Consider the following 25,465-nt stretch of genomic DNA (forward strand, 5'->3'; position numbering starts at 1 on the left):
CAAAAATTTATATACAGATTATTCTGTGGCATTGGTTACAATCCCCAGAATGTGCCAGGACTCTCCTCCTTTCCACCCCAGGTTGCCCATGTCCATTTCTCCAATTTTCTTGCCCTTCTTGCTTTGTTGTCTTTGCTTTTGGGCAGGTGTTGCCCATTTGGTCTCATATATTTGATTGAACTAAGAAGCATGTTCCTCATGTGTCTTATTGTTTTATAGGCCTGTCTAATCTTTGGCTGAAAGCTTGACTTTTTAGAGTGGCTCCAGTTCTGACTTAGCAGGGTGTCCGGAGAACATAGTCTCAGGTGTTCCTCCAGTCTCAGACCATGGAGTCTGGTCTTTTTTTTTTTATTGTGCTTTAAGTGAAAGTTTACAAATCAAGTCAGTCTTGCACACACCTTGCTACATACTCCCAGTTGCTCTCCCCACAATGAGACAGCCCGCTCCCTCCCTCCGCTCTCTTTTCCTTTTCTATTTCGCTAGCCTCCAGTCCTCCCCTTCCCTAACATCCCCCCTCCAAGGAGGAGATGCCAGCATAGTCTCAAGTGACCACTCGATCCAAGAAGCTCACTCCTCACCAGCCTGGTCTTTTTTTGTGAGTTTGAATTTTGTTTTAAATTTTTCTCCTGCTCTGTCTGGGACCCTCTATTGTGATCCCTGTCAGAATGGTTGGTGGTGGTATCTGGGCACCGTCTAGCTCTTCTGGGCCCAGACTGGTGGAGGCTGTGGTTCATGTGGTCCATTAGTCCTTTAGACTAATATTTTTCTCATTTTTTTTTGGTTTTCTTCTTTATCATTTGCTCCAGACTGAATGGGACCAATAGATGTATCTTAGATGGCCACTTGTAAGCTTTTAAGATCCCCAGTGCTACTCACCAAAGTAGGAAGTAGAACATTTTCTTTATGAACTATGTTATGCCAGTTGACTGAGATGGCCCCCGAGACCATGGTCCCAAGCTCTCAGCCGCAGTAACTTGGTCCCTCAAGATGTTTGGGCGTGTCTGGAAAGCTTCTATGGCTTTGCCTTGGTCGAATTGTGCTGACTTCACCTATATTGTGCATTGTCTTCCCTTCCTCTCCCCATAAACCACCAACAGAAACCCCGGGACCATACTTTATTTTTTCTTTGGAGTTTTCATAATGTATTATGCAGTTTGCTGTCGTTAATCACCCTTTGCCTGGGATTCCTTCTTCCTTATCCATCTTACCTTCTTCAAGTGGTTGATGTACAATGACTTGCCAAGTTAGTGTTTTTAAACTGAAAGTGGTACACCCAGGGGCACAGATCTCATCTCGGTACTGACATATCCCTGGTGCCTGGTACAAAGTGGATGCTCAGCAAATACTTGAACAAATTAATACATTGATGAATTATTGATAGTTATGCATTTTAGAGTATCCTATAAAAAATTTTTTTTTTTTTTTTTTATGGATTAAGTGGTTAAGCGCTTGACTGCTAACCAAAAGGTTGTCAATTTAAACTCACCAGTGCTCCATGGGAGAAAGATGTGGCAGCTTGCTTCCGTAAAGATGAAAACCCTATAGGACAGTTTTACTCTGTCCTCTAGGGTCGCTATGAGTTGGAATCAGCTCTACAGCGATGAGTTTTTGGGTTTGATGGATTAAGTTATTTTCTTCGTGCGTACACACATTCATACACATTCCATGCACAGAAACTGTAGAGCGTGTGTGTATGAGCAGTTGTTGCGTGCTTACATAGTCTTAAACAGCTGATTGCTTAGATTACAGAGGATTGTATTATAGATCTTTAGGAATGATTTAGGTTTATTTGTGAGTCTCTCCCTAGGAATGTCAGCTCTGAGCTCGCATTGAAGTCATCATACCAGGTGCTAGCTACATTGACTTTGGAGATTCCATGAAGGAAAGAGGATTGGCACATTCCTTTCATCCCTTAGATGTTTCATTATCTTTTGCCTAAATGACACAGGCAATGATTTGTTTCTGCTAAGATGCAAAGGTCTTGGAATGCTAAACTGCACAAGTTTTAGACATTTTTAGGAAGGGCCTTACTTTCCTCTAAATTTTTTATCACAATTTTGTACAGAAAGGTATTTATATCTAAGTGTGGAAATTCCAGGTTCAGGTTCAGCTGCAAATTCTCGTCTGTAAGTATTGCTAAAAATGATTGTTCTATCATGTGATCTTTATGGCATTTTATTATTTTCATATAACTGGTATGAAAATGTGCCTCAACCATTTTTGGCTTTTTTTCAAATTATCATGCAATAGATTCAACTTTTTTTGTTTGGTATACAATTCTATGAATTTTAACACATGTAGGTTCATATAACCCCACCATCAGAACAGTTCCATCACCTCAAAAAACCCTCTTGTGCAATTCTTTTGAAGTCACATCCTCCCCAATTCCTAGCCCCTGTAGTTTTGTCTTTTTGAGCTTGTCATATGAAATAATGTAGTATGTAACCTTTCGATATTAGCTTCTTTTGAAAAGAAGCATGCTATCAGTAGTTTATTCCTTTTTATGGCTGAGTAATAATCCATTGTATGGATGTACCATAGTTTGTTTATTCAGTTATCTGTTGAAGGACATTTAGGTTGTTTCCAGTTTTGGGCAGTTATGAATAGAGTTGCTATAAACATTGTATACAGGTTTTTGTGTGAAGGTAAGTTTTCATTTCTCCAGGCTAAATACCCAGAAGTGGAATCGCTGGGTCATGTGGTAAGTGTATATCTTAAAAGAAAATGACCAACCGCTTTCCAGAGTGGCTGTACTGTTTTGCATTCCCTTCAACAACGTTGGCGGTTTGAACCTGCCTAGCAGCTTTGCATGAGAGAGAGACCTGGCAATCTGCTCTCGTAAAGATTACAGCCTAGAAAACTCTTACCTTTAATCTCTTTCAACAGTATTTTGTAGTTTCTGAGTATAAGTTTTACATTTCTTTTGTTAAATTTATTTCTAAGTATTTTTTTCTTTTTGATGCTATTGTGAATGGAATTTTCTTAATTTCATGTTTAAATTGCTTATTGTGTGTAGAAATAACAATTGATTTTTGAATACTGATCTTGTACCCTACAACCTGGGTAAGTTCATTTCTTAGTTTTTAATAATTTAGTGGGTTTTTTAGGGTTTTCTATATATTAGAATCATGTCATCTGCAAACAGAGATAGTTTTACTTCTTCCTTTCCAATCTGAGTGCCCTTTATTTCTTTTTCTTGCCTAATTGTTCTGGCTAGAACATGCAATATACAATATTGAATGAAGTAAGCGAGACCAGGCATCTTTGTCTTGTTTCTGGTCTTAGGTGGAAGGCTTTTATTTCAGTCGTTCACCATTAAGTATGGTATTAGCTGGGGGTTTTTCATAAATGCCCTTTATCACATTGAGGAAGTTTCCCTTCTCTTCCTATATTATTGTGTGTTTTTTTCATAAAAGGCTATTGGATTTTGTCACATGCTTTTTCTGCATCTATTGAGGTGATCATGTGTTTTTTCCCTTTATTAATATGGCGTATTACATTGATGTTTGTATGTTGAACCAACAGTGATTGCATTACTGGGATAAATTCCACTTCGTATGGAGCATGATCCTGATAGATTTGGTTTGCTAGTATTTATTCATTTTGAAGATTTTTGTATCTAATTTATAAGGGATAGTGACCTGTAGTTTCCTTTTTTTGTGATGCCTTTCTCTCTTCTAACGTCATTCTGGAGTCCCTGGTTGGTGCAAATGGTTAGTGTGCTCAGCTACTAACTGAAAAATCGGAAGTTGCAGTTCACCCAGAGAGAGGCACCTCAAAGGAAAGGCCTGGCAATCTGCTTCTGAAAAATCAGCCTTTGAAGTCCCTATGGAGTACAGTTCTACTCTGACACACATGGGGTCACCATGAGTTGGAGTTGACTATATGGCAACTTTTTTGTTTTTTAAATCATTCTACACACTTCACTCCCTCATCATGGAAGAGGCCTTATTTTACTCATTCATTTCTAGCCTCAGATCAGAGATCAAATCCACTACGTAAGTGCATAAAGCCAAACAGCCGTGTGATTGTGGTGGCCCTGTAAACGTTCTGATTTTTGCAATCCAGGGCAAGTGACCTCTGGCACAGTAGGATATTAAATAAAGCATACACACTTCTGCAATACTATTATGCTTCTGTTGTTCTTTGCTATTAATAGGGTGGCTTTGGTTTTTTCGTAGTTATTAATTGCCCAAGATTTCAAGGCTGTTTTTTTTTTTTTTTTTTTTTTTAAGTACCAGAGGCATTTGGTCCCTGAGTGGTGCAGTTAACACATTTGACTACTAACCTAAAGGTTGATGGTTCAAACCCACCCAGTGGTGCCGCAGAAGAAAAGTCCTGGCAACCTGCTTTCATAAATATTATAGCTGTGAATACCCTATGGAGCAGCTCTGCTCTATAAACACATGGGGTCAGAATTGACTCGTCAACAGTTGGTTTTTTGGTAAGTACCAGAGGCAAAATTCTAAACCCTTCTCCAAAATTGTATCCCTTCCTCATACTACACAGGTCTGTTATCTGAGAAATTGTATAATAGTATTTTTCTAGCAGAGTTAAAATGAGGAATAGCGATAATGTATGTAAAGTGCTTGGCTTATATGAGCAAGTATATGACGGGGTTCCATTCCAACGACTGTATTCTGATGCATACTTCTCAGTTTTCATTATTTTTGCCTTTTTTTAAATTGGTATCAATCCAATATTTGAACATCTTTGAGTGAATTCAGGAACATAATGAAAAGTTTAATAAACTGGAAAAATCCATAAACAGGCAGCAATCAAATTCAGAAGATTAACAATAAAATGACAGAAGTAGACAACTCAATAGAAAGTCAGAGGAGCAGAATTGAGCAAGTGGAAGGCAGAACTGGTGAACTTGAAGATACAGCACTTGGCACCAATATATTTGAAGAAAAATCAGATAAAGAATTAAAAAAAATGAAGAAACCTTAAGAATTATGTGGGACTCTATCAAGAGAAATAACCTACAAGTGATTGGAGTACCAGAACACCGAGTGATAACAGAAAATACAGAGAGAATTGCTGAAGATTTGTTGGCAGAAAACTTCCCTGATATCATGAAAGATGAGACGATATCTATCCAAGATGCTCATCAGACTCCACATTAGATTTTAAAAGAAAGTCACCAAGACATAATCAAACTTGCCAAAACCAAAGATAAAGAGAGAATTATAAGAGCAGCTAGGGATAAACGAAAAGTCACCTACAAAGGCGAGCCAATAAGAATAAGCTCAGACTCCTCGGCAGAAGCAGGAGACTTCAACACACCACTTTCGGTGAAGGACAGGACAGCCAGAAAGAAAAGCACAATGAAGACAGAGAAGATCCAAATGCCACAGTCAACCAACTTGACCTCATAGACATATACAGAACACTCCACCCAACAATAGAGAAATACGCTTTGTTTTCTAGTGTACATGGAACATTCTCTAGAATAGACCACACATTAGGTCATAAAGCAAGCCTTAGAATCCAAAACATTGAAATATTACAAAGCGTCTTCTCTGACCATAAAGCCATGAAAGTAGAGATCAGTAACAGAAAAAGCAGGGAAAAGAAATCGAACACTTGGAAACTGAAGAGGACCCTGCTCAAAAAAGACTGGATTATAGGAGACATTAAGGATGGAATAAAGAAATTCATAGAATCCAGTGAGAATGAAAACATGTCCTATCAGAACCTTTGGGACACAGCAAAAGCAGTCCTCAGAGGTCAGTTTATATCAATAAATGCACACGTACCAAAAGAAGAAAGGGTCAGATCAAAGAATTATCCCTATAACATAAACAGAGAGCAACAAAAGAAACCCTGAGGCACCAGAAGAAAGCAAATAATAAAAATTAGAGCAGAATTAAATGAAATAGAAAACAGAAAAACAATGAAAAGAATTAACACCACCAAAAGCTGGTTCTTTGAAATGATCAACAAAATTGATAAACCACTGGCCAAACTGACAAAAGAAAAACAGGAGAGGAAGCAGATAACCTGAATAAGAAATGAGGTGGGTGATATTATAATAGACCCAACTGAAATTAAAAGAATCGTATCAGATTACTATGAAAAATTGTACTCTAACAAATTTGAAAACCTAGAAGAAATGGATGAATTCCTAGAAACACACTACCTACCTAAACTAACACAAACAGAGGTAGAGCAACTAAATAGACCCATAACAAAAGAAGAGATTGAAATGGTAATCAGGAAACTCCCTTCAAAAAAAAAGCCCTGGTGGACGGCTTTACTGCAGAGTTCTACCAAACTTCCAGAGAAGAGTTAACACCACTACTACTAAAGGTATTTCAGAGCATAGAAAAGGACGGAATACTCCCAAACTCATTCTGTGAAGCCAGCATATCCCTGATATCAAAACCAGGTAAAGGCACTACAAAAAAAAGAAAATTACAGACCTGTATCCCTCATACACTTAGATGCAAAAATCCTCAACAAAATTCTAGCCAATAGAATTCAACAACGTATCAAAAAAATAATTCACCGTGACCAAGTGGGATTCATACCAGGTATGCAGGGATGGTTCAACATTAGGAAAACAATGTAATCCATCATATAAATAAAGCAAAAGAATGGCATGGTTTTATCAATTAATAGAAAAGGCATTTGACAAAGTTCAACACCCATTCATGATAAAAACTCTTAGCAAAATAGGAATAGAAGGAAAATTCCTCAACATATTAAAGGGCATTTATACAGAGCCAACAGCCAACATCATCCTAAACGGAGAGAATCTGAAAGCATTCCCCTTGAGATCGAGAACCAGACGAGGATGCCCTTTATCACTAGTCTTATTCGGCATTGTGCTGGAGGTCCTCTCCAGAGCAATTAGGCTAGATAAAGAAATAAAGGGCATCCAGATTGCCAAGGAAGAAGTAAAAGTATCTCTATTTGCAGATGACCTGATCTTATACACAGAAAACCCTAAAGAATCCTCAAGAAAGCTACTGAAACTGATAAAAGAGTTCAGCAGAGTATCGGGATACAGGATAAACATAGAAAAATCAGTTGGATTCCTCTACACCAAGAAAAAGGACATCGAAGAGGAAATCACCAAATCAGTACCATTTACAGTAGCCTCCAAGGAGATAAAATACTTAAGAATAAATCTTACCAGAGATGTAAAAGACCTATACAAAGAAAACTACAAGACACTACTGCAAGAAACCAAAAGAGACCTACATAAGTGGAAAAACATACCTTGCTCATGGATAGGAAGACTTAACATTATAAAAATGTCTGTTCTACCAAAAGCAATCTGTAGATGCAGTGCAGTTCTGATCCAAATTCCAACATTTTTCAATGAGTTGGAGAAACACATCACCAACTTCATATGGAAGGGAAAGAGGCCCCAGATATGTAAAGCATTGCTGAAAAAGAACAAAGTGGGAGGCCTCACTCTTCCTGATTTTAGAACCTATTATACCACCACAGTAGTCAAAAGAGCCTGGTACTGGTACAACAACAGATACATAGACCAATGGAACAGAATTGAGAATCCAGACATAAATCCATCCACATATGAGCAGTTGAGATTTGACAAAGGCCAGAAGTCAGTTAAATGGGGAAAAGACAGTCTATTTAACAAATGGTGCTGGCATAACTGGATATCCATCTGCCAAAAAATAAGACCCATATCTCATACCATGCACAAAAACTAACTCAAAATGGATAAAAGACCTAAATATAAGATCCAAAACTATAAAGATCATGGAAGAAAAAATAGGGACTATGTTAGGAGCCCTAATACGTGGTATAAACAGCATATAAAACGTTACTGACAGTACAGAAAAGAAACTAGATAACTGGGAGCTCCTAAAAATCAAACACCTGTGTTCATCGAAAGACTTCACCAAAAGAGTGAAAAGATTACCTATAGCCTGGGAAAAAGTTTTCAGCTATGACATTTCTGATCAGCATCTGATCTCTAGAATCTATGTGATACTGCAAAAACTCAACTACAAAAAGACAACCCAATCAAAAAATGAGCAAAAGATATGAACAGACACTTCACTAAAGAGGACATTCAGGTAGCTAACAGACACATGAGAAAATGCTCAGGATCATTAGCCATTAGAGAAATGCAAGTCAAAACTACAATGAGATTCCATCTCACTCCAACAAGGCTGGCATTAATCCAAAAAACACAAAATAATAAATGTTGGAGAGGTTATGGAGAGACTGGAACACTTATACACTGCTGGTGGGAATGTCAAATGGTACAACCACTTTGGAAATCAATTTGGCGCTTCCTTAAAAAGCCAGAAATAGAACTACCATACGACCCAGCAATTTCACTCTTTGGAATATGTCCTAGAGAAATAAGAGCCTTTACACGAACAGATACATGCATACCCATGTTCACTGCAGCACTGTTTATAATAGCAAAAAGAAGGAAGCAACCAAGGTGCCCATCAATGGATGAATGGATAAATTATGGTATATTCACACAATAGAATACTACTCATCGATTAAAAACGGTGATGAATGTGTGAAACATTTCATAACATGGAGGAATCTGGAAGGCATTATGCTGAGTGAAATTAGTTGCATAAGGACAAATACTGTATAAGAGCACTATTATAAAAACTAGAGAAACAGTTTAAACAGAGAAGAAAATATTCTTTGATGGTTACGAGAGGGGGCAGGGAGGGAGGGTGGGAGTGGGGTTTTCACTAATTAGATAGTGAATAAGAACTACTTTAGGTGATGGGAAAGACAACACACAATATAGGCAAGGTCAGCACAACTGGACTAAACCAAAAGCAAAGAAGTTTCCTGAATAAACTGAATACTTCAAAGGCCAGCGTAGCAGGGGCAGGGGTTTGGGGACCATGGTTTCAGGGGACATCTAATTCAATTGGCATAATAAAATATATTAAAAAAACATTCTGCGTCTTACTTTGGAGAGTGGAGTCTGGGGTCTTAAACGCTAGCAAGCGGCTATCTGAGATACATCAATTGGTCTCAACCCACCTGGAGCAAAGGAGAATGAAGAACACCAAGGACACAAGGTAATCACGAGCCCGAGAGACAGGGCCACAGAAACCAGAGACTGTGTCAACCTGAGACCAGAAGAACTAGATGGTGCCCAGCTACAACTGATGACTGCCCTGACAGGGAACACAACAGAGAACCCCTGAGGGAGCAGGAGAGCAGTGGGGTGCAGACCTCAAATTCTCATAAAAAGACCAGGCTTAATGGTCTGAGACTAGAAGGATCCCAGTGTTCATGGTCCCCAGACCTTCTGTTAGCCCAAGACAGGAATCATTTTCAAAGCCAACTCTTCGGGATTGGATTGGACTATGGGATAAAAATGATACTGGTGAAGAGTGAGCTTCTTGGATTAAGTAGACACATGAGACTATGTAGACATCTCCTATCTGGAAGGGAGGTGAGAGGGCAGAGGGGGTCAGAAGGTTGCTGAATGGTCACTAAAATAGAGAGTGGAGGGAAGGAGTGTGCTGTCTTATTAGGGGGAGAGCAACTAGGAGTATATAGCAAAGTGTATATAAATTTTTGTATGAGAGATGGACTTGATTTTTAAACTTTCGTTTAAATAAAAAAAGCTAGTTTTGCTTAAGAATTTTCTTGATGGAGTAAAAATATCTTAAAATCTTGATTCTCAGATATGTATCTTGTCTTTTTAATAATTTATATGACAAAACGGAAAGACAAAGCACTTCTGGGGCATACTGAGGAAACCCTGGTGGCTTAGTGGTTAAGTGTTATGGCTGCTACATAAAAGGTCGGCAGTTCGAATCTGCCAGGTGCTCCTTGGAAACTCTATGGGGGCAGTTCTACTCTGTCCTATAGGGTCGTTATGAGTCGGAATCGGCTCTATGGCACTGGGTTTGGTTTTTGGGGCATAATGAAATATGATATTTGCCTTGAAAGAAAGCCATTGTTTGAGTTGTGAGCTGAACTGGTTACTTTTCTCATGGGAACACTATTTTTACTTGAAAGAGTGAATGACAGGACTGTTCAGAATTGGGATTTTGGTAGACATTTTCTCAAAAATGAATGAAATGAATCTCCTACTTCAAAGAAAACAATTGACAGTATTTGTTGGCAGCGGTAAAATTTGAGCTTTTAAGCAAAGTTGAATTTAAGAAAATTAGTAACTACCACTGTGAGCTTTACAGCTTCGCAGAATTAAAACTTTTCTGATGAGATTGGTCATGACAGTAATGAATATGATATATCAATACCGTACAATTAAATATATCAACACTTGATGAGCCAGTACTTTCCAGGTTATCGCTGCATGATATAAAATCATGCATGGGTAAAAGACCCATTCAAAGTATAAGATAGACCAATGAGTTTTAACGTATGGAAATTGATATGGTTTCAGATTCTACATTATAACTACCACTGGTGTAGTACCAAAGAAGAATAATCTGAAAGGATCTTGAAATATCCCTTCTTTTTTACATCTGCACAATGAGATTTTCATATACTTCAGCCAAGGTAACATCACAACAAACTGAATGCAGAATGAGAATCCTACTGTCTTTACTATGCCATATATTAAAGAGATTTGTGGAAAAAAGGCAGTGCTACTTTTTTTTTGGAAAAATGCTATTTTTAATAAAATGTGTTATGTTAATATAATGGGTTTATTGTTTTTAAGTTAATAAATATTCAGATTTCTTCATTTTAACTTTAAATATGGTAAATAATGATAGATATAACCAATATGAACAAAAAGTCTTTAGAGACTTCAATAATTTTTAGTAGTATAAAAGGGTCTTGAGCAAAAAAGTTTGAAAACTGCTGCCCCAGGAACCGAAAGAAATAGGGAAAAGAAAATTATTTCAGTAATCATATTTTTGGTAATGAAGTTGGTATTTTATTCTGAGAATGGTTTATGTATAATGTAGAATAAAGCAAGTGAATAATTATATGACATTCTGTTCTGTGTCCTTGAGAAGATAAAAAGGTAGAAGAGGTAAGGAAAAACCCAGTAGTTTTTTTGCTTTAATGAAAAGTAATGTTAGTATGAACTCACGATGGGTTTTATCTTCAAATATTTATCTCCTAGTTTTGTCCATTGAAAAGATCGAAAAAAAAAAAATGACCAGCTCAGTACCAGCGAGCACCCCTAGTGCCCAGATTATGGTCTTTAAATACAAGATCTTCTTAGATAAATGGATATTTTCATGTGTAGGGCAAGAAATGGAGTCCCTGGATGGTGCAAACAATTAGTGCACTTGGCTGCTGACCAAAAGATTAGAGGTTCCAGTCCACCCAGAGGCATCCAAGGAAATTTATTTCCAAAAAATTAGCCACTAAGAACTCTATGGAGCACAGTTTTACTCTGACACACATGCGGTTGCCATGAGTCATTTGATTCCATGGCAAAAGTTATTTACTGGGGCAAGAAATACTCAAGAAAAATGAGAAGCTAATTTGCTCTGTAAACCTTCACCTAAAGCACAATTAAAAAAAAAAAAAATACTGAGAATTAAGTATCTATGCCATCTTTCTATATGAACAGCATCATGGGGTGACCAAATAATGCCCTTTTTTATACAAACGACATGTGCCTTCTGTGTTTGTTTGCTGGCCATGCCCTCCTCTGTGAGGTATTTTTGTAAAAGCACTTTTTTAAAACAGCAACATGGCAAAGAGGATTGCTATGGTGGCACTTGTGAGGGTGCCTCTTATAGGAGGAGGGCTTGGCCGGCAAACAAATGCAGAAGGCACACATTATTTGGGTAAAAATAGGTAAATATGGAGAAGTTTCTCCTTGTAGAAGCATTGCAGCTAATAAGGAATGATGGAATATTCCCATTTTGCAACCTGTAATAAATAACGGGTGAAGGGATTGAACATCCAAGGATAACGTCACATAAAGAGATGACCAGGGTATGCCTGCTCTTACTGTTAGGTGCCGTTGAGTCACTTCCCACTCATAGCCACCCTATGTTCAACAGAACAAAAACACTGCCTGGTCGTAGGCCATTCTCACAATAGTTATGCTTTAGCCCATCAGTGCAGCCACTGTGTCATGTCAGTGCATCTTATTGAACGTCTCTTTTTCGCCCATCCTCTATTCTACCAAGCATGATGTCCTTTTCCAGGGACTGATTCCTCCTGATAACATGTCCAGGGTATGTGAGACAAGTCTTCTTCCAAGACGGATTTGTTTGTTCTAATGGCAGCCCAGGGTATATTCAGTATTCTTTGCCCACACCATAATTCAAAGGCATCAATTCTTTTTCAGTCTTCCTTATTCATTGTCCAGCTTTCACATGCATACAAGGTGATTGACAACACCGTGGCTTGGGTCAGGTGCACGTTAGTCGTTACAGTGATGTCTATGCTTTTTAACACTTTAAAAAGATCTTTTGCAGTAGGTTTGCCCAATGCAATGCATCGTTTGATTTCTTGACTGCTGCTTCCATGGGCATTGATTGTGGATCCAAGTAAAATGAAATTCTTGACAACTTCAGTCTTCTCTGTTTATCATGATGTTGCTTATCAGTCCAGTTGGAAGGAGTTTTTCTTTATGTTGAGGTGTAATCCATACTGAAGGCTGTGGTCTTTGATCTTCACCAGTAAGTGCTTCAAGTCCTCTTCACTTTTCAGCAAGTAAGGTTGTGCATCTGTGTATTGAAGGTGGTTAATGAATCTTTCTCCAATCCCGGTGCTGCATTCTTATTCATATACTCCAGCTTCTCAGATCATTTGATATGTATTGAATAAGTACGGTGAAAGGGTATAACCCTGGCACACACCTTTCCTGATTTTAAGCCACGCGGTATCCCCTTGTTCTGTTCAGGTGACAGCCTCTTTTTTCTATGTACATGTTCCTCATGAGCACAATTTAGTGTTCCGGAATTCTCATCCTTCATAACGTTATCCATAATTTGCCATGATCCACACAGTTGAATGCCTTTGCATAGTCAAAACACAGGTAGACATCTCTTTGGTATTCTCTGCTTTCACCAGGATCCATCTGGCATCAGCAGTGATAATCACTTGTTCCATGTCCCCTTCTGAATCCGACTTGAATTTCTGGCAGTTCCCTGTTGATGTACTGCTGCAACTGCTTTTGACTGATCTTCAGCAAAATTTTGCTTGTGTGTGATATTAATGATAATGTTCAATAATTTCCACATTCTGTTGGATCACCTTTCTTTGGAATAGGTACAAATATGGATCTCTTTCAGTCGGTTGGCCAAGTAGAAATAGCTGTCTCCCAAATTTCTTGGCATATATGAGTGAGCACATCCAGCGCTGCATCTTTATTGAAACTCTCAATTGGTATTCTCTCAATTCCTGGAGCCTTGTTTTTCACCCATGCTTTCGGGGCAGCTTGGAGTTCTTCGTTCAGTACTATTGGTTCTTGATGATATGCTACCCCCTGAAATGGCTGAATGTCAAACAGTTCTTTTTGGTACAGTGAGTTTCTATATTCTTTCATCTTTTTTTGACGCTTCCTACATTGTTTGGTATTTTGCCCATAGAATCCTTCAGTATTGTGATTCAAGGCTTGAATTTTTTCTTCAGTTCTTTCAGCTTGAGAAATGCCAATTGTGTTCTTCCCTTTTGGTTTTCTATCTCCAGGTTTTTGCAAACTTCACTGTAATACTTTGTCTTCTCAAGCCGCCATTTGAGATCTGTGCAACTCTTTTACTTCATTTCTTCTGTTTGCTTTAGCTACTGTACATTCAAGAGCAAGTTTCAGAATCTCTGCTGACATCCATTTTGGTCTTTTCTTTCCTGTCTCTTTAATGCCCCCTTGCTTTCTTCATGCGTGATGTCCTTGATATTCTACAACTTGCCTCGTCTTTGGTCATTAGTGTTCAATACATCAAATCTATTCTTGAGATGGTCTCTAAATTCAGGTGGGATAAACTCAAGGTTGTACTTTGGCTCTCGTGGACTTGTTCTGACTTTTTTCAACTTGAACTTGCATATGAGCAAGTGATGGTCTGTTCCATAATCGGCCCCTGGCCTTGTTCTGACTGGTGATATTGAGCTTTTCCATTGTCTTTTTCCACAGATGTAGCTGACTTGATTCCTGTGTATTCCATCTGGCAAGGTTCATGTGTATAGTCACTGATTATGTTGTTGAAAAAAGGTATTTGCAATGAAGAAGTTGTTGGTCTTGCAAAACTCTATCACCCCATCTCCAGCATCGTTTCTATTGCCAAGGCCATATTTTTCAACTATTAATCCCTAATGAGTCGGAATCGACTCGAGGGCACTGGGTTTTTGGGATCCATCTTTGTTTCCAGCTTTCACATTCTAATCCCCAGTAATTATCAGTGCATCTTGATTGCATTTTCAATCAATTTCAGACTGTAGAAGTTGGTAAAAATCTTCAATTTCTTTCTTCTTGGGCCTTAGTGGTTGATGTGTAAATTTGAATAGTAGTCATATTAACTGGTCTTCTGTTGTAGCCGTATGGGTATTATCCTATTACTGACAGCGTTGTACTTCAGGATAGATGTTGAAATGTGCTTTTTGATGAGTGTGATACCATTCTTTTTCATTCAGTCATTCGCAGCACAGCAGACCATTATGATTGTCTGATTCAAAATGGCCAATACCAGTCCACTTCAGCTCACTAATGTCTAGGATATTGATGTTTATGCGTTCCTTTTCATTTCTGACGATTTCAATTTTCCTTGATTCATACTTCATACATTCTACATTCCTCTTAATGGATGTTTGCTGCGGTTTCTTCTCATCTTGAGTCGTGCCATATCAGCAAATGAAGGTCCGGAAAGCTTGACTCCATCCACGTCATTAAGGTTGACTCCACTTTGAGGAGGCAGCTCTTCCCCAGTCATCTTTCGAGTGCCTTCCAACCTGGGGGCTCATCTTCCAGCACCTCAGACAGTGTTCCACTGCTGTTCCTAAGGTTTTCATTGACTAGTTTTTTTCAGCAGTAGACCACCAGATCCTTCTTCCTAGTCTTAGTCTGGAAGCTCAGCTGAAACCTGTCTACCATGGGTGACTCTGCTGGTATTTGAATACCAGTGGCAAAGCTTCCAGCACCATGCAAGCCACCAGAGCACGATAAACTGACAGATGCATGGGGGAAGATAATACCTACAGTTGGAAAACTGAACTGATCTTGCCCCCCCCCAAAAAAGCGAACTTAAATCTGATTAAGCCTATCATTTTATAGGGAATACAGAGGCTGGATCAACATATCAAACTATACCACGGGGATGCAATCAGCAAAATCCAAGCTGTGGGAAACTAGAGGATAACTGACCCAGTTTTTTCAACAACCAAATTACAAGTAGATAAAAATGATGGGGAGGGGAATGTGTGGGCAGAGGGGAAGGAAACATAGATTAAAACAAAAAGACTTATCAACCAGTTTTACTGTATACACATTATTTGAAACCTGGTTCAAATAATTAAACAATAAAACAAAAGATGTAACATTTGTTGAGACACTTGGAAATTCAGACTCTGGATGTTTAATATTAAGGATATTTTAAAAGTTGTTTAGGTATGATAATTGTATTGCATGTGTATGATTTTTTAAATAGTTTTAGAAGGAACCTTGGTGGCGCAATGGTTAAGGGCATGGTTGCTAACCAAAATGTAAGTAGTTCGAATCCACCAGCTGCTTCTTGGAAACCCTATGGGGGCAAGTCTACTCTCCCATAGGGTTGCTATGAGTCAGAATCGACTCAGTGGCAACAGGTTTGGCTTTTTTTTGTTTGTTTGTTTTAGAAACGAACCCTGGTGGCACAGTGATTAAGTGCATGGCTGCTAAGTCAAAGGTCTGCAGCTGGAACCCACCAGCCACTCCACAGAGAAGGATGTGGCAGTCTGCTTCCGTGAATATCAGCCTTGGAAACCCTATGGGGCAGTCCTACTCTGTCGTGTGAGGTTGCTTTGAATCAAAATCAGCTTGATGGCAGTGGGTTTGGGTTTTTGTTTTTTGTTTTAGAGATACATACTTAAAGATGTCTGGAATTTGCTAGGAATAAATACAGAGGGAAAGAAGGAAGTAAAATTATAGATGAAATTTAAGATTGGCCATTACTTGAATGGTTGTTGAATTTTGTCAAATGTTTTCCTGCGTAGATTGATGTTATTCTGTGATTTTTCTTCTTGATATGGTAGATAACATTGATTTTTGAAAACTGAAGAAACCTTGCGTCTGTGAAATAAACCCCACTTGGTCACAGTGTATACTTTTTTGTATATTTTAAAGGTGAGGCTGAGAGTGTGTGTGGGAAGAGTGGAAGGCAGATCTTTCCAGGAACACTTGGGATTTGGGAGCTTCTTCTTTATTCCAGTAGGTGGCGGTGTTAGAGAGGCACAGGATTACTAGTTGCTGGTGGCATTTAGGATGTCCTCTTTACTCCTGGTTACAATATAGCAGCAATTGAAATGTAACTATTAATTGTTGGCAATTTATGTAGCTGATTTGTTGATTAAATACTGAATCATAGGATACAGAATCTAGTAATGTATAGAATATGGATTGTGGAGATCCTCGCCCTTAATGCTTTAATAATCCAGGAAAGAGAAAAACATGGTATTTGAAATTCCGAGTCATTAGTTGAATAACCTTTAGTCATTTAACTCTTGCTTTCCCTGTGAGGTTGACAGTACTAGCTTTTTAAAGGTTCATTTCATTGGAAAGGATAAGCGTTTTAAAAAACTGTAATAATTACCTATATCAAAGTCATTCTCTCTCTAATTTGGTTACATTATAATTTTATGTTTCAACTTCATGGAAGACTATTTCAGTCCTGCTTTCCTGAATTTTACCGTTACAAAAACCTAGAGTAGTGTCTGGCAGGTAGTAGATGTTACATAGTTAAAACATTTTTTTGTTGTTATTTTTGGGGATTATATCACTAATACCCATTATTTGTAGATTTTACTAGTTCACTTTTCATAAAGTACTCTCATTTTTAGGTTCTTAGATTTAATTTAACTTTGTTTCTGCATATTAAAGATTAGACTTTTGCTTTTAAAATTTTTAACACTCAAAAGTATTCCATGCTATCGTGGCACATTTGTAACCTTTATTAGACCATAAAACCAAAATACTAGTGAAGGCATTCATGTTCTGGCTTCTGCGCTTATGAATCAGAGTTAAACTATTTCTTTGAGTTTGGATTTGTGGTTTCTTGAACTAATTTAAGTGACGTAAAAGATGACTCTTACTAGGTGTGTCCTCTCTTTTTTAAAAGTGTATTTGATGTTTTATTGTAAACAGGTTTCTCCAAGGAAACTTTACAGTCTCACCCTCCTCACCTCCTTAGGAATGAAAGCCCAGCTATACGTACTGATTCCTACGTGTTTTATTATTAAACTCTTACTCATGTGTGGGTTGTTTATTTTATTTATTTTTTAAAATATTCCTGGAGTTCTTGAAGTATTCTCTTTTCTGACTCAGTCTTCTGTTGATTACGAGACATTTTCCTTTAGGCCACTGTCCACTTACTTTGGGAACTGTGAATGTTTACCTTCTATTCGTTCCTTCTGGCCACTGGAGTGCATGAGTAAATGTCACATGCATGTGGTGTTGCCTGTCAGAGAGTGGAATTCTAAGACTTCCTCTCTCCATAGAACAGTTTAACTTTTGTGCTTCTGGGCAGAAGTATGGTCCTTGGGACAGCCCTGCTTCCATCTAACAGTTATGGCCGGGATCAGGACACATCTCTTTGCTGCCTGTGTAGTGGGGCCTCAGAATCAGCTCTACCCAACCTGACAGGTATGGTTCAGAGTTAATAGTTTGGGAATGATAGATAACGGTAACAATCAAGTGTGAATGAAGATTTCAAAAAATTATCCTGTATCTACTACTGTTGCCTTCATTGTCGATCAGTGAAGATTCATGTGCTTTTTTCCCTCTGGTATTTCATAATAGGATCTTAATAAATACTCATAGAATGAAAGAATAATGAATAATTTGTAATATTTCATGACGTTAAGATACATATGGCTTGATATCAACAACTTAAGCTATACTGAGAATTGTTGAATAATTTGTCCAACTACCTTATGTGGTTTTTAAAAGATGTATTAAAATTACTAGTTTCTTAAATACTATGTGATCAGATATAGATTCTAGCAAGCTAAGTGTTTATAAAATAATTGTGAATGCCTAAACTAAAAATGTCATATATTTATTTCTCCCTGACGTTTTACTTAAACTGATAAAAATTATTGAATGGCTAATGGGTAAAAAGTGTCTTTAATAAAATTAAATATTAAGAATCGTTTTGGAATTTTAATTTGTGTTTTTATTACTTTGGATTTTAATGTTTTAATCTTTGTAGTTCTCACAGGCTGCTGTTTCTGTATGTTTTGCTTTTTTTCTTTTTTAGTGTTATCAATAGAAAAAAAAAAAGGTACCGTTTCTTGATAGCCATAATGTACTCCTACTACCTGGACCCTAGACACCATAAGTGAAAATCAGAGTCTTCCGTTGGCTCATTTTTACTCTGATCCTCCTCTATAGCAGTAATTAATAAGAATAATTTACATGCTCTCTAAGGTACCTAATATATAACAGTAACATCACATTGTTCAAAAATAAAACATTCCAGCCTACACACTTGCATTCAGGCGGGCACGGTACATGTGAGTCATCCAGACGGGTCTGCCTTAAGCCTATGAAGAAAGTGCCTTGGGCACTGGATAATACTGAAATATTTACCTTGCTCTTTCCATAGGCTTTTCTCTCTTTATCTCTTATCCCTTAGCTTGCTCTCCCCCATTCAGTTAACCCTTCCTGATTTAATATATGTTCATTCTTGGCCTGGGTCGGGGTGGGGGAGGGTGTAGGGAGTTTTCTTTGGGGGGAAAAAAAAAAACTCCTTTTGTTTGGTGCTGGTGGGAAGAATGTTGTTTAAGTGGATATCCTGTGTAGACTGGTTGTACGGGAAATTGACCTTCTGTAGTATGAGAACAAAGAAGAGAGTGGGAAGAAGGAAGGAAGGAAATAGGATGTTTTGACTTACCAAAGAAACTGTAAAACCAGAGATGGGAAGAAGGGGCAATGGGGAATAAAAAGGATTATTTTCCAGGCTGTGGTTGTTAGTACCTTGGCTTCAAAATGACTATCCTATATGTATTATTTTGTATATTTGAGAAATACATAATATTGTTCGGACTGTGGATATCTTCTAAGTTCACATAATACTGAACTGTAGGTCTCATTCTGTTTCTTACTTTTTTCTGATAACATGGTTTTTAAGAAGCTGACCTGTGTTTAGGCTTGACGGGGTTCCTCCCCAGTATAGATGAAGAACTTATCATCGATGTGTCCTTGTGCATTGACAGTCTGTCACTCTACTGCGATCAGTGCAGAATTCCTACTTATCCAAATTTAATGCCTTCTCTGAAACCTTGCCTGACTCCAGAGTTTCCTTCTATATTCTGTTTTCTCATAGCATCCTTTATAACCATTATCAGTAGGCATATATACTCATATGTATAGGCAGTTGGCATTCATTCATTCAGCAAGTCTTTTTTAAGAGCCTCTTATATATACAGGCACTGCCCTGGGTGTTTAAGATTTATCAGTGAACAAAACAGACAAAAATCCTTGTCCTCAAAACACATTCTAGTGGAGGGAGTTAGATAATATACATGAATAAGTATATATATGATATTATGATGATAAAGCTATGGAGAGAAATAAAGCATAAAAAGGAAATGTGGGGAATGTTAGAATGTTGTCAGGAATAAATACATTTTAAAATAGGGTAGTCAGGGAAGGTAACATTTGAGTGAAATGTCATGCAGATGTCTTGGGGAAGAATGTTTTGGGCAGAAGGAAAAGTCAGTATAAATGTCTTGAGGCAGGAGTGTACTTGGCATGTTCTAGCAACAGCGAAGAAGCCAGTGGCTGGAATGAGGTAAGCTAGGGGAAGAGTAGTGGGAAATGAATTAGGCAAGACAGATTGTGTATTGTTTTGTAGGTCCTTCTGAGAACTGCAGCTTTTACCGAGTAAGATGGGAAGTGACTGAATAGTTTTGAGCAGAGGAATAATGCAGTCTGACTTAACACTTTAAAAGTTAGCTTCTGTGTCAAGAATAGACAATAGGGAGCAAGGATAGAAGCCAAGAGATCAGGTAAGAATCTATTGACATAATCTAGGTGAGAGGTGATAGTGGTTGATGGGGTGGTTGTAATGGAGAAAGTGAAAAATGAATGGATTCCTGATATATTTTTGAAAGCAGTGCAAATAGAATTTCTTGTTGTGGTTATGAGAGCAAGAAAGGAGTCGTGAATGATTCCAGGGTTTTTGACCTGAGGGCCTGAAAAGATGGAATACCATTAACTGAGATAGGGAATTCTGTTGGGGAGTAGTTTTGCATATTAAGTCCAAATAGTGTTAATAGTTTATAATTTTTATAGTCCGAAGCCTGGCACGGTGCCTAACATATAGATGTTCACTCAAGTTATTAGCCTTAAAATGCATGGCATTTGCTTTTTTTTCGGTCTGATAGGGCTTAAGAGTTGGCTCAGTGTTTGCTTAATGTAATCTCCAAATTGGTCATTGATGGTACAAAAAAAAGTTCTTGTTATCCCTAAGTTTTTGTTCCCCTTAAAATTTCAGACGAGGACCTATCTAAAAGGAATGAAACGTACTTGACCCTTTTGATAATTGTCAAACAGTAATAATCATAAAACATTGTAATGTATTACCACTGTCACTGGCAAGAATTGTTTATCAGTGTTGATCACATGATATTTTTGGGCAGTTCTTTGATTTTAGTAAAGGATTGGCATTTTGTAGCCCAATGGAAATTCTGCTAGAGTAATTTTTAATTAAAAAAAATATAGTACTTGTTGTGAGTGATCAGTTTGAAGAATTTTACAAATAATATGGTGTTTGGTTTGTTTGGTAATCCTGAAGTGGTTATCTTTTAACTCTGCATTTAAACAAGGAATAACATGATACCTGTTTTAAAATTAACTTTTTAGGACATCTGGACATAATCTTCAGATTTGTCATAATATTCTTAATGTAAAATAAAATTCACTGAAATTTTAAAGAGGGATTCCTTTTAAGAGCAGAAAGAAATGTGATGAAGTGAAACAAACTATTAGGAGAAATCACAGATCAACCCACAACACGAATTTCTATATCATGTTAACAGTTATGAATCCATTTTTTAAAACATAGGTTAATGTGATTTTTAAGGTTATTTTATACATCTTATTATTTCCTCATATTTCTGTGTAACTTGGTCTTTTAGCCAACAGTTATTAAATACACATCATGTAACTTGAGATAGGAAAGAAAAAAAGGTTCTTATTCCCAAGGACATACCATGAAGTTTGGTAAGTATTAATAGAGGACATTATAAACATACAGGATATTAATGTGGCAGATGTAATGCTTTTGAGAGCAAAGTGAAGAGCTTGTGAAAGCTTCCTAGAGGAGGTTATATTGGAGCTGAATGTCATGAATAGAAGTTAAGACACTCCAGCCAGTCGAAGAATGGGCTGAGAACCCACTGCAGGTAAACAGGACTGTGAACAAAGGCAAAAAGGTGAGAAGCAGTGTGGTGTATGCTAAAATTTAAAATTTAAGGTGCGAAATGGGGAGTGGTGAAGCTAGAAAAGTAGGCAGAGATCTGATCATGAAAGGCCTTGAAGGCTATGTGAAGGAGTTTTTAACTTGTTGGTGAACTGCTGAGAGTCTTAAGAAGAGTGACACGGTCAAATTTTTCTTTTAAATAGATCACTTTGCCAGCTGTGTGGAGGATGGATTTGAGGGAGACAAGACTGGAGGCAGTAGTCCAGGTGAGAGTTGATGGGGAGCTAAGACATTGCCAATAGGGTTGGAGAGGAGGGGATGGATTTGAAAAGAAAATCACAGACTTAAGGGCTTTTTTCCTTCAAGTATAATACCACTAATTTTAAATTAAGCATGAATGAAGGGAGGGAGAAGAGAGAGAGAATAGAAAGTGTCATTATATGACATAGGCATTTGGATAGTTTGCCTTGGCAGAAAAACCACTAAAAGCACTCCCAATGATTGAGAAAATAACTTATGAAAGAACTGTTTGTTATATATAATGGACCTGGGCAGTGAGAAATTGGTGATCTTTAAGACGGTATGGGGATCACCTGTTTGTGTAGTATGAATTTAGGATTGTAGAGCCTTGAGGAAGAAACCAGGTCTTACAAGGCTTTAACCCCACTACACATGAGAGAACTCCAATAAATGTCCATTGATGTGGTGATATTTTCTAGAAACTTGAATTAAGTTATTATCTTTTACTAAAAATCTACTGCCCAGGAGAATAAAATAGGTAAAAAGCTTTGTCAATAAGGCAGTTTGAAGCTATGGTATTACAGATTGTACATGGTAACATAAGGGTATTTTGGAATGCCAAGGGTGTATTAAACCAAAACATTTCTGTTTTTTAGCAGATAATTTTAGAATTTTATTTTAGAAGCACTATTTCTGTAGTTTATTCTTATGTAAGTGGAGGGTCTGGATTTACATAATATGTACCTGTTTCTAAAAAACATCTTGTCTTCTCTACAGTTTGCTTTATATGGAGAGAGTTAAGAAAGAGGAGTGATTTGGGAGAATTTGTAAAGGAAAAGCTTTTTTTCTTTAAATATACAATACTACAATACCAAATATTTTAACAAAATATCCTGTGTGTTTTGTAAAGCTATTAGCCATTTCTTTATGGGATTTTTTTTTCCATTTTGAGAAAACTGTGCTTTTCCTACTCACTAATTTCTGATTTTGATGAATGCATATAAATCAGGGCTAAACTCTGTCTCGTTATATTTTTACTATATAGACTGCATCCTCATGCTTAGGATGGAAAATGGTAAGATGACTTTGCCTATTTGGTCATTCTTCATGACTGTGCAAGCATACAGTTCTGTCTTACCCTGGAGCTGTCAGTATGTGCCAGCAGCTAAAATTTTGTGTACGTGTTGAATTCAAGTGAATTTGCAAGTGTTGAACCTACTGTGAATTCCTTTCCCTTTTTGTCTTTCAGAAGCCTTGCACCGCCCCTATGGTTGTGATGTTGAATCCCAGGCACTGAACGAAGCCATCAGGTGGAGCTCCAAGGAGAACTTGCTCGGAGCCACTGAGAGTGACCCTAATCTCTTTGTTGCACTTTATGATTTTGTAGCAAGTGGTGATAACACACTAAGCATCACTAAAGGTGAGGCTTTTATATAACATCCTCTCACTTTTCAGTTTTCATTAGTGGTCAAGAAAAAAAGGGTCTGTCAGTCCTGGATTCTGCCACTAACTAAAATAGCTAAGCAATTTTGACCCAGACAGTTTTGATTCACTGTTTATGGAGTTGAAGGAAAATTTTACATGAAGCTTTAGGATAAAACAAAGGACTCAAATCTAATACTGTGTGACATTTCTTTGGGCTACAACGTACTTTTTTTTACCTTTAGTGGTACGTCAGTGGAGAAGTTTGTGAAGCGATGACTCAAAACATTCTCTTCTAGGTATAATTTTCTTGTCGATATTTTCCAGGATAGCTCAGTCACCAAGGAAACATTGATAAGGAAAGTTTGTTGATTCCTCAGTTACCAGTTACAGCAACCTCTAGTATGCAGCTTAAGCAGTAGGGTTCCCTTCACCTTATGGTCAACTCATGAAATGCCAGCTCTTTAAATCAGGTTCTCATTCATATAAAATGATGTCATATTAAAGTTATTTTCATTATTTTAAGAGACAGCAAATATATTTTAAAAATAAAATGACAGTATTTAGTTCCTTCTTTGAAGATGTTATTTTACTTGAATTAAAAGTAAAGTATTCCCCAAGCTTTCTCTGCTGATAGGGCCAGTGTTTGTATCCCTAGTAGTCATACCCCTGTCCATTTCTGTGGTAGTCAGAACTTCCAGAGAAGAAAATTCTCCTTGTAACTGCCCAAAAGAGAGGAAACAAAAAAACTGATGGTGTTTGTATCCTAATTATGATGGCTTGTCATTACCAATTTTTTTGTAAGGAAGCAGAATGCAAGACTTAGTTTTTATTTCCAATCCTTGTGGACTTTGTTTTATCCTAAAGCTTCACGTAAATTTTCCTTCAACTCCATAAACACATCCCCACACGCATAAATACACATACCATCACCACCCCAGCCCCAAAACTATCTGCTACAGAGCAACATTAATACCTTCAGCTTTTCCAGCAGCACTGTTAAGATTCTTTATTTTTCCTGTAAATATGGCCGGGGAGTGTTTGTATGCTTATGCACATTTACCACCATACTACATATACTCCTGTGTGCATGTGTATACATATTTATATATATACATATGTGTTTATACAAGCTGGTGTTTTTTTTCCTCACTGAACGTCTGGAGTCAGATTAAAAAAAAGGAAAACCATTGCCATCAAGCTGACCCTATCTATAGGACAGAGAAGAACTGCTTCCCACCCAACCCCTCCCCGTCCCCCCGTAGGGTTTACAAGGAACAGCTGAAGGATTCGAACTGCGACCTTTTGGTTAGCAGCGGATCTCTTAACCACTGCACCACCTGGGCTCCAAAGTCAGATAGTAGGGGCTGGTAGAAAGTTATCCTATGGTAAAACGTTTCTGTAGGCTACCAAAAAAAAGTTAGATGGCTGCCAGAAGAGTGATTTTGAGTTTTTCCTCAGTAGACTTTACCTCGTCACTATTGGGCCATGTGCTTTTCATTAATTTGGTTTCCTTCTGCTTTCTGACACTGAGGAAGTGGGTGTAAACTATAGGAAGGCTTGCACGTCTGAGACGTAGGGGCCTAAGTCACTAGAAGGATTCTTTTGGTTACTAATTATTACTAATGATGCCTGTTCCACTTCCCGTTTTGCCAAAGAGCTTCTAATCTACGTCTCAAGTATCGGGGCAAGGTGTACGCTGAGGGAGTCTAGACTTGATGTTCACAACTTTAATAGAGAAATCAAGGGCGTTGTTAACAGCGACATACTCGGGGTGACTCAGCCTTGGGTTCCAGTTTCAGAGTCAGCTCCCTTTTCATCACATTGATTTTAGAGGAATGGATGAGAGTGATTCATTCTTCATGGGGGAATCGGAGGGAAACTAGAGAAGTACAGCTATTTTAAAACTTGACTCCTGGAAAAGGTTGTGCTTTGGGAGTCCTAACTGCCCACACCCTGGTCCCTGAAAATGTTGAGTAGAGCTCTGTGGCCTGTGTTTTTTGTTTTTGCTTTTATTTTTCACATTGACATTTTTGTTTTATTGATGCCAAGTGAAATTTAACAGTAACTTTTATTTCTATTTGCCTTATCCCTAATCCTTGATTGTCATTAGCATTTCATTGAACCACATGTACTGTACATTCCTTGATAAACTTTGAGGAAAAAAAATGAGTTTTTCTTTTGAAGGGTGAGCACTATTGCCACTTTCCAGCCATTTGAGTAAACTTTCTGTCTGTGTACGCCACCTTACTACCATACACAGGAGTTAAGTGGCC

At 37.8% G+C, this 25,465-nt stretch overlaps 1 protein-coding gene across 8 annotated transcripts in view; it reads left to right on the forward strand.

Annotated features, from left to right (window-relative positions):
• ABL2 (ABL proto-oncogene 2, non-receptor tyrosine kinase) overlaps positions 1-25,465 on the forward strand; it is a 119,199-nt gene that overhangs the window by 66,402 nt on the left and 27,332 nt on the right. For 4 of the 8 annotated variants that reach the window (XM_064276583.1, XM_064276582.1, XM_064276584.1 and 1 more), the window contains exons 2-6: positions 4,236-4,444; positions 10,388-10,503; positions 15,742-17,743; positions 21,731-21,793; positions 23,017-23,187. In XM_064276583.1, coding sequence (XP_064132653.1) covers positions 17,632-17,743; positions 21,731-21,793; positions 23,017-23,187 — 346 coding nt within the window. In that variant the 5' untranslated portion in view covers positions 4,236-4,444; positions 10,388-10,503; positions 15,742-17,631. The remainder of the gene's footprint in view (positions 1-4,235; positions 4,445-10,387; positions 10,504-15,741; positions 17,744-21,730; positions 21,794-23,016; positions 23,188-25,465) is intronic. The other 4 variants (XM_064276580.1, XM_064276585.1, XM_064276581.1 and 1 more) reach the window with 1 other exon arrangement.

Source organism: Loxodonta africana, chromosome 25 (genome assembly GCF_030014295.1).
Source record: "Loxodonta africana isolate mLoxAfr1 chromosome 25, mLoxAfr1.hap2, whole genome shotgun sequence".
NCBI lineage: Eukaryota > Metazoa > Chordata > Mammalia > Proboscidea > Elephantidae > Loxodonta > Loxodonta africana.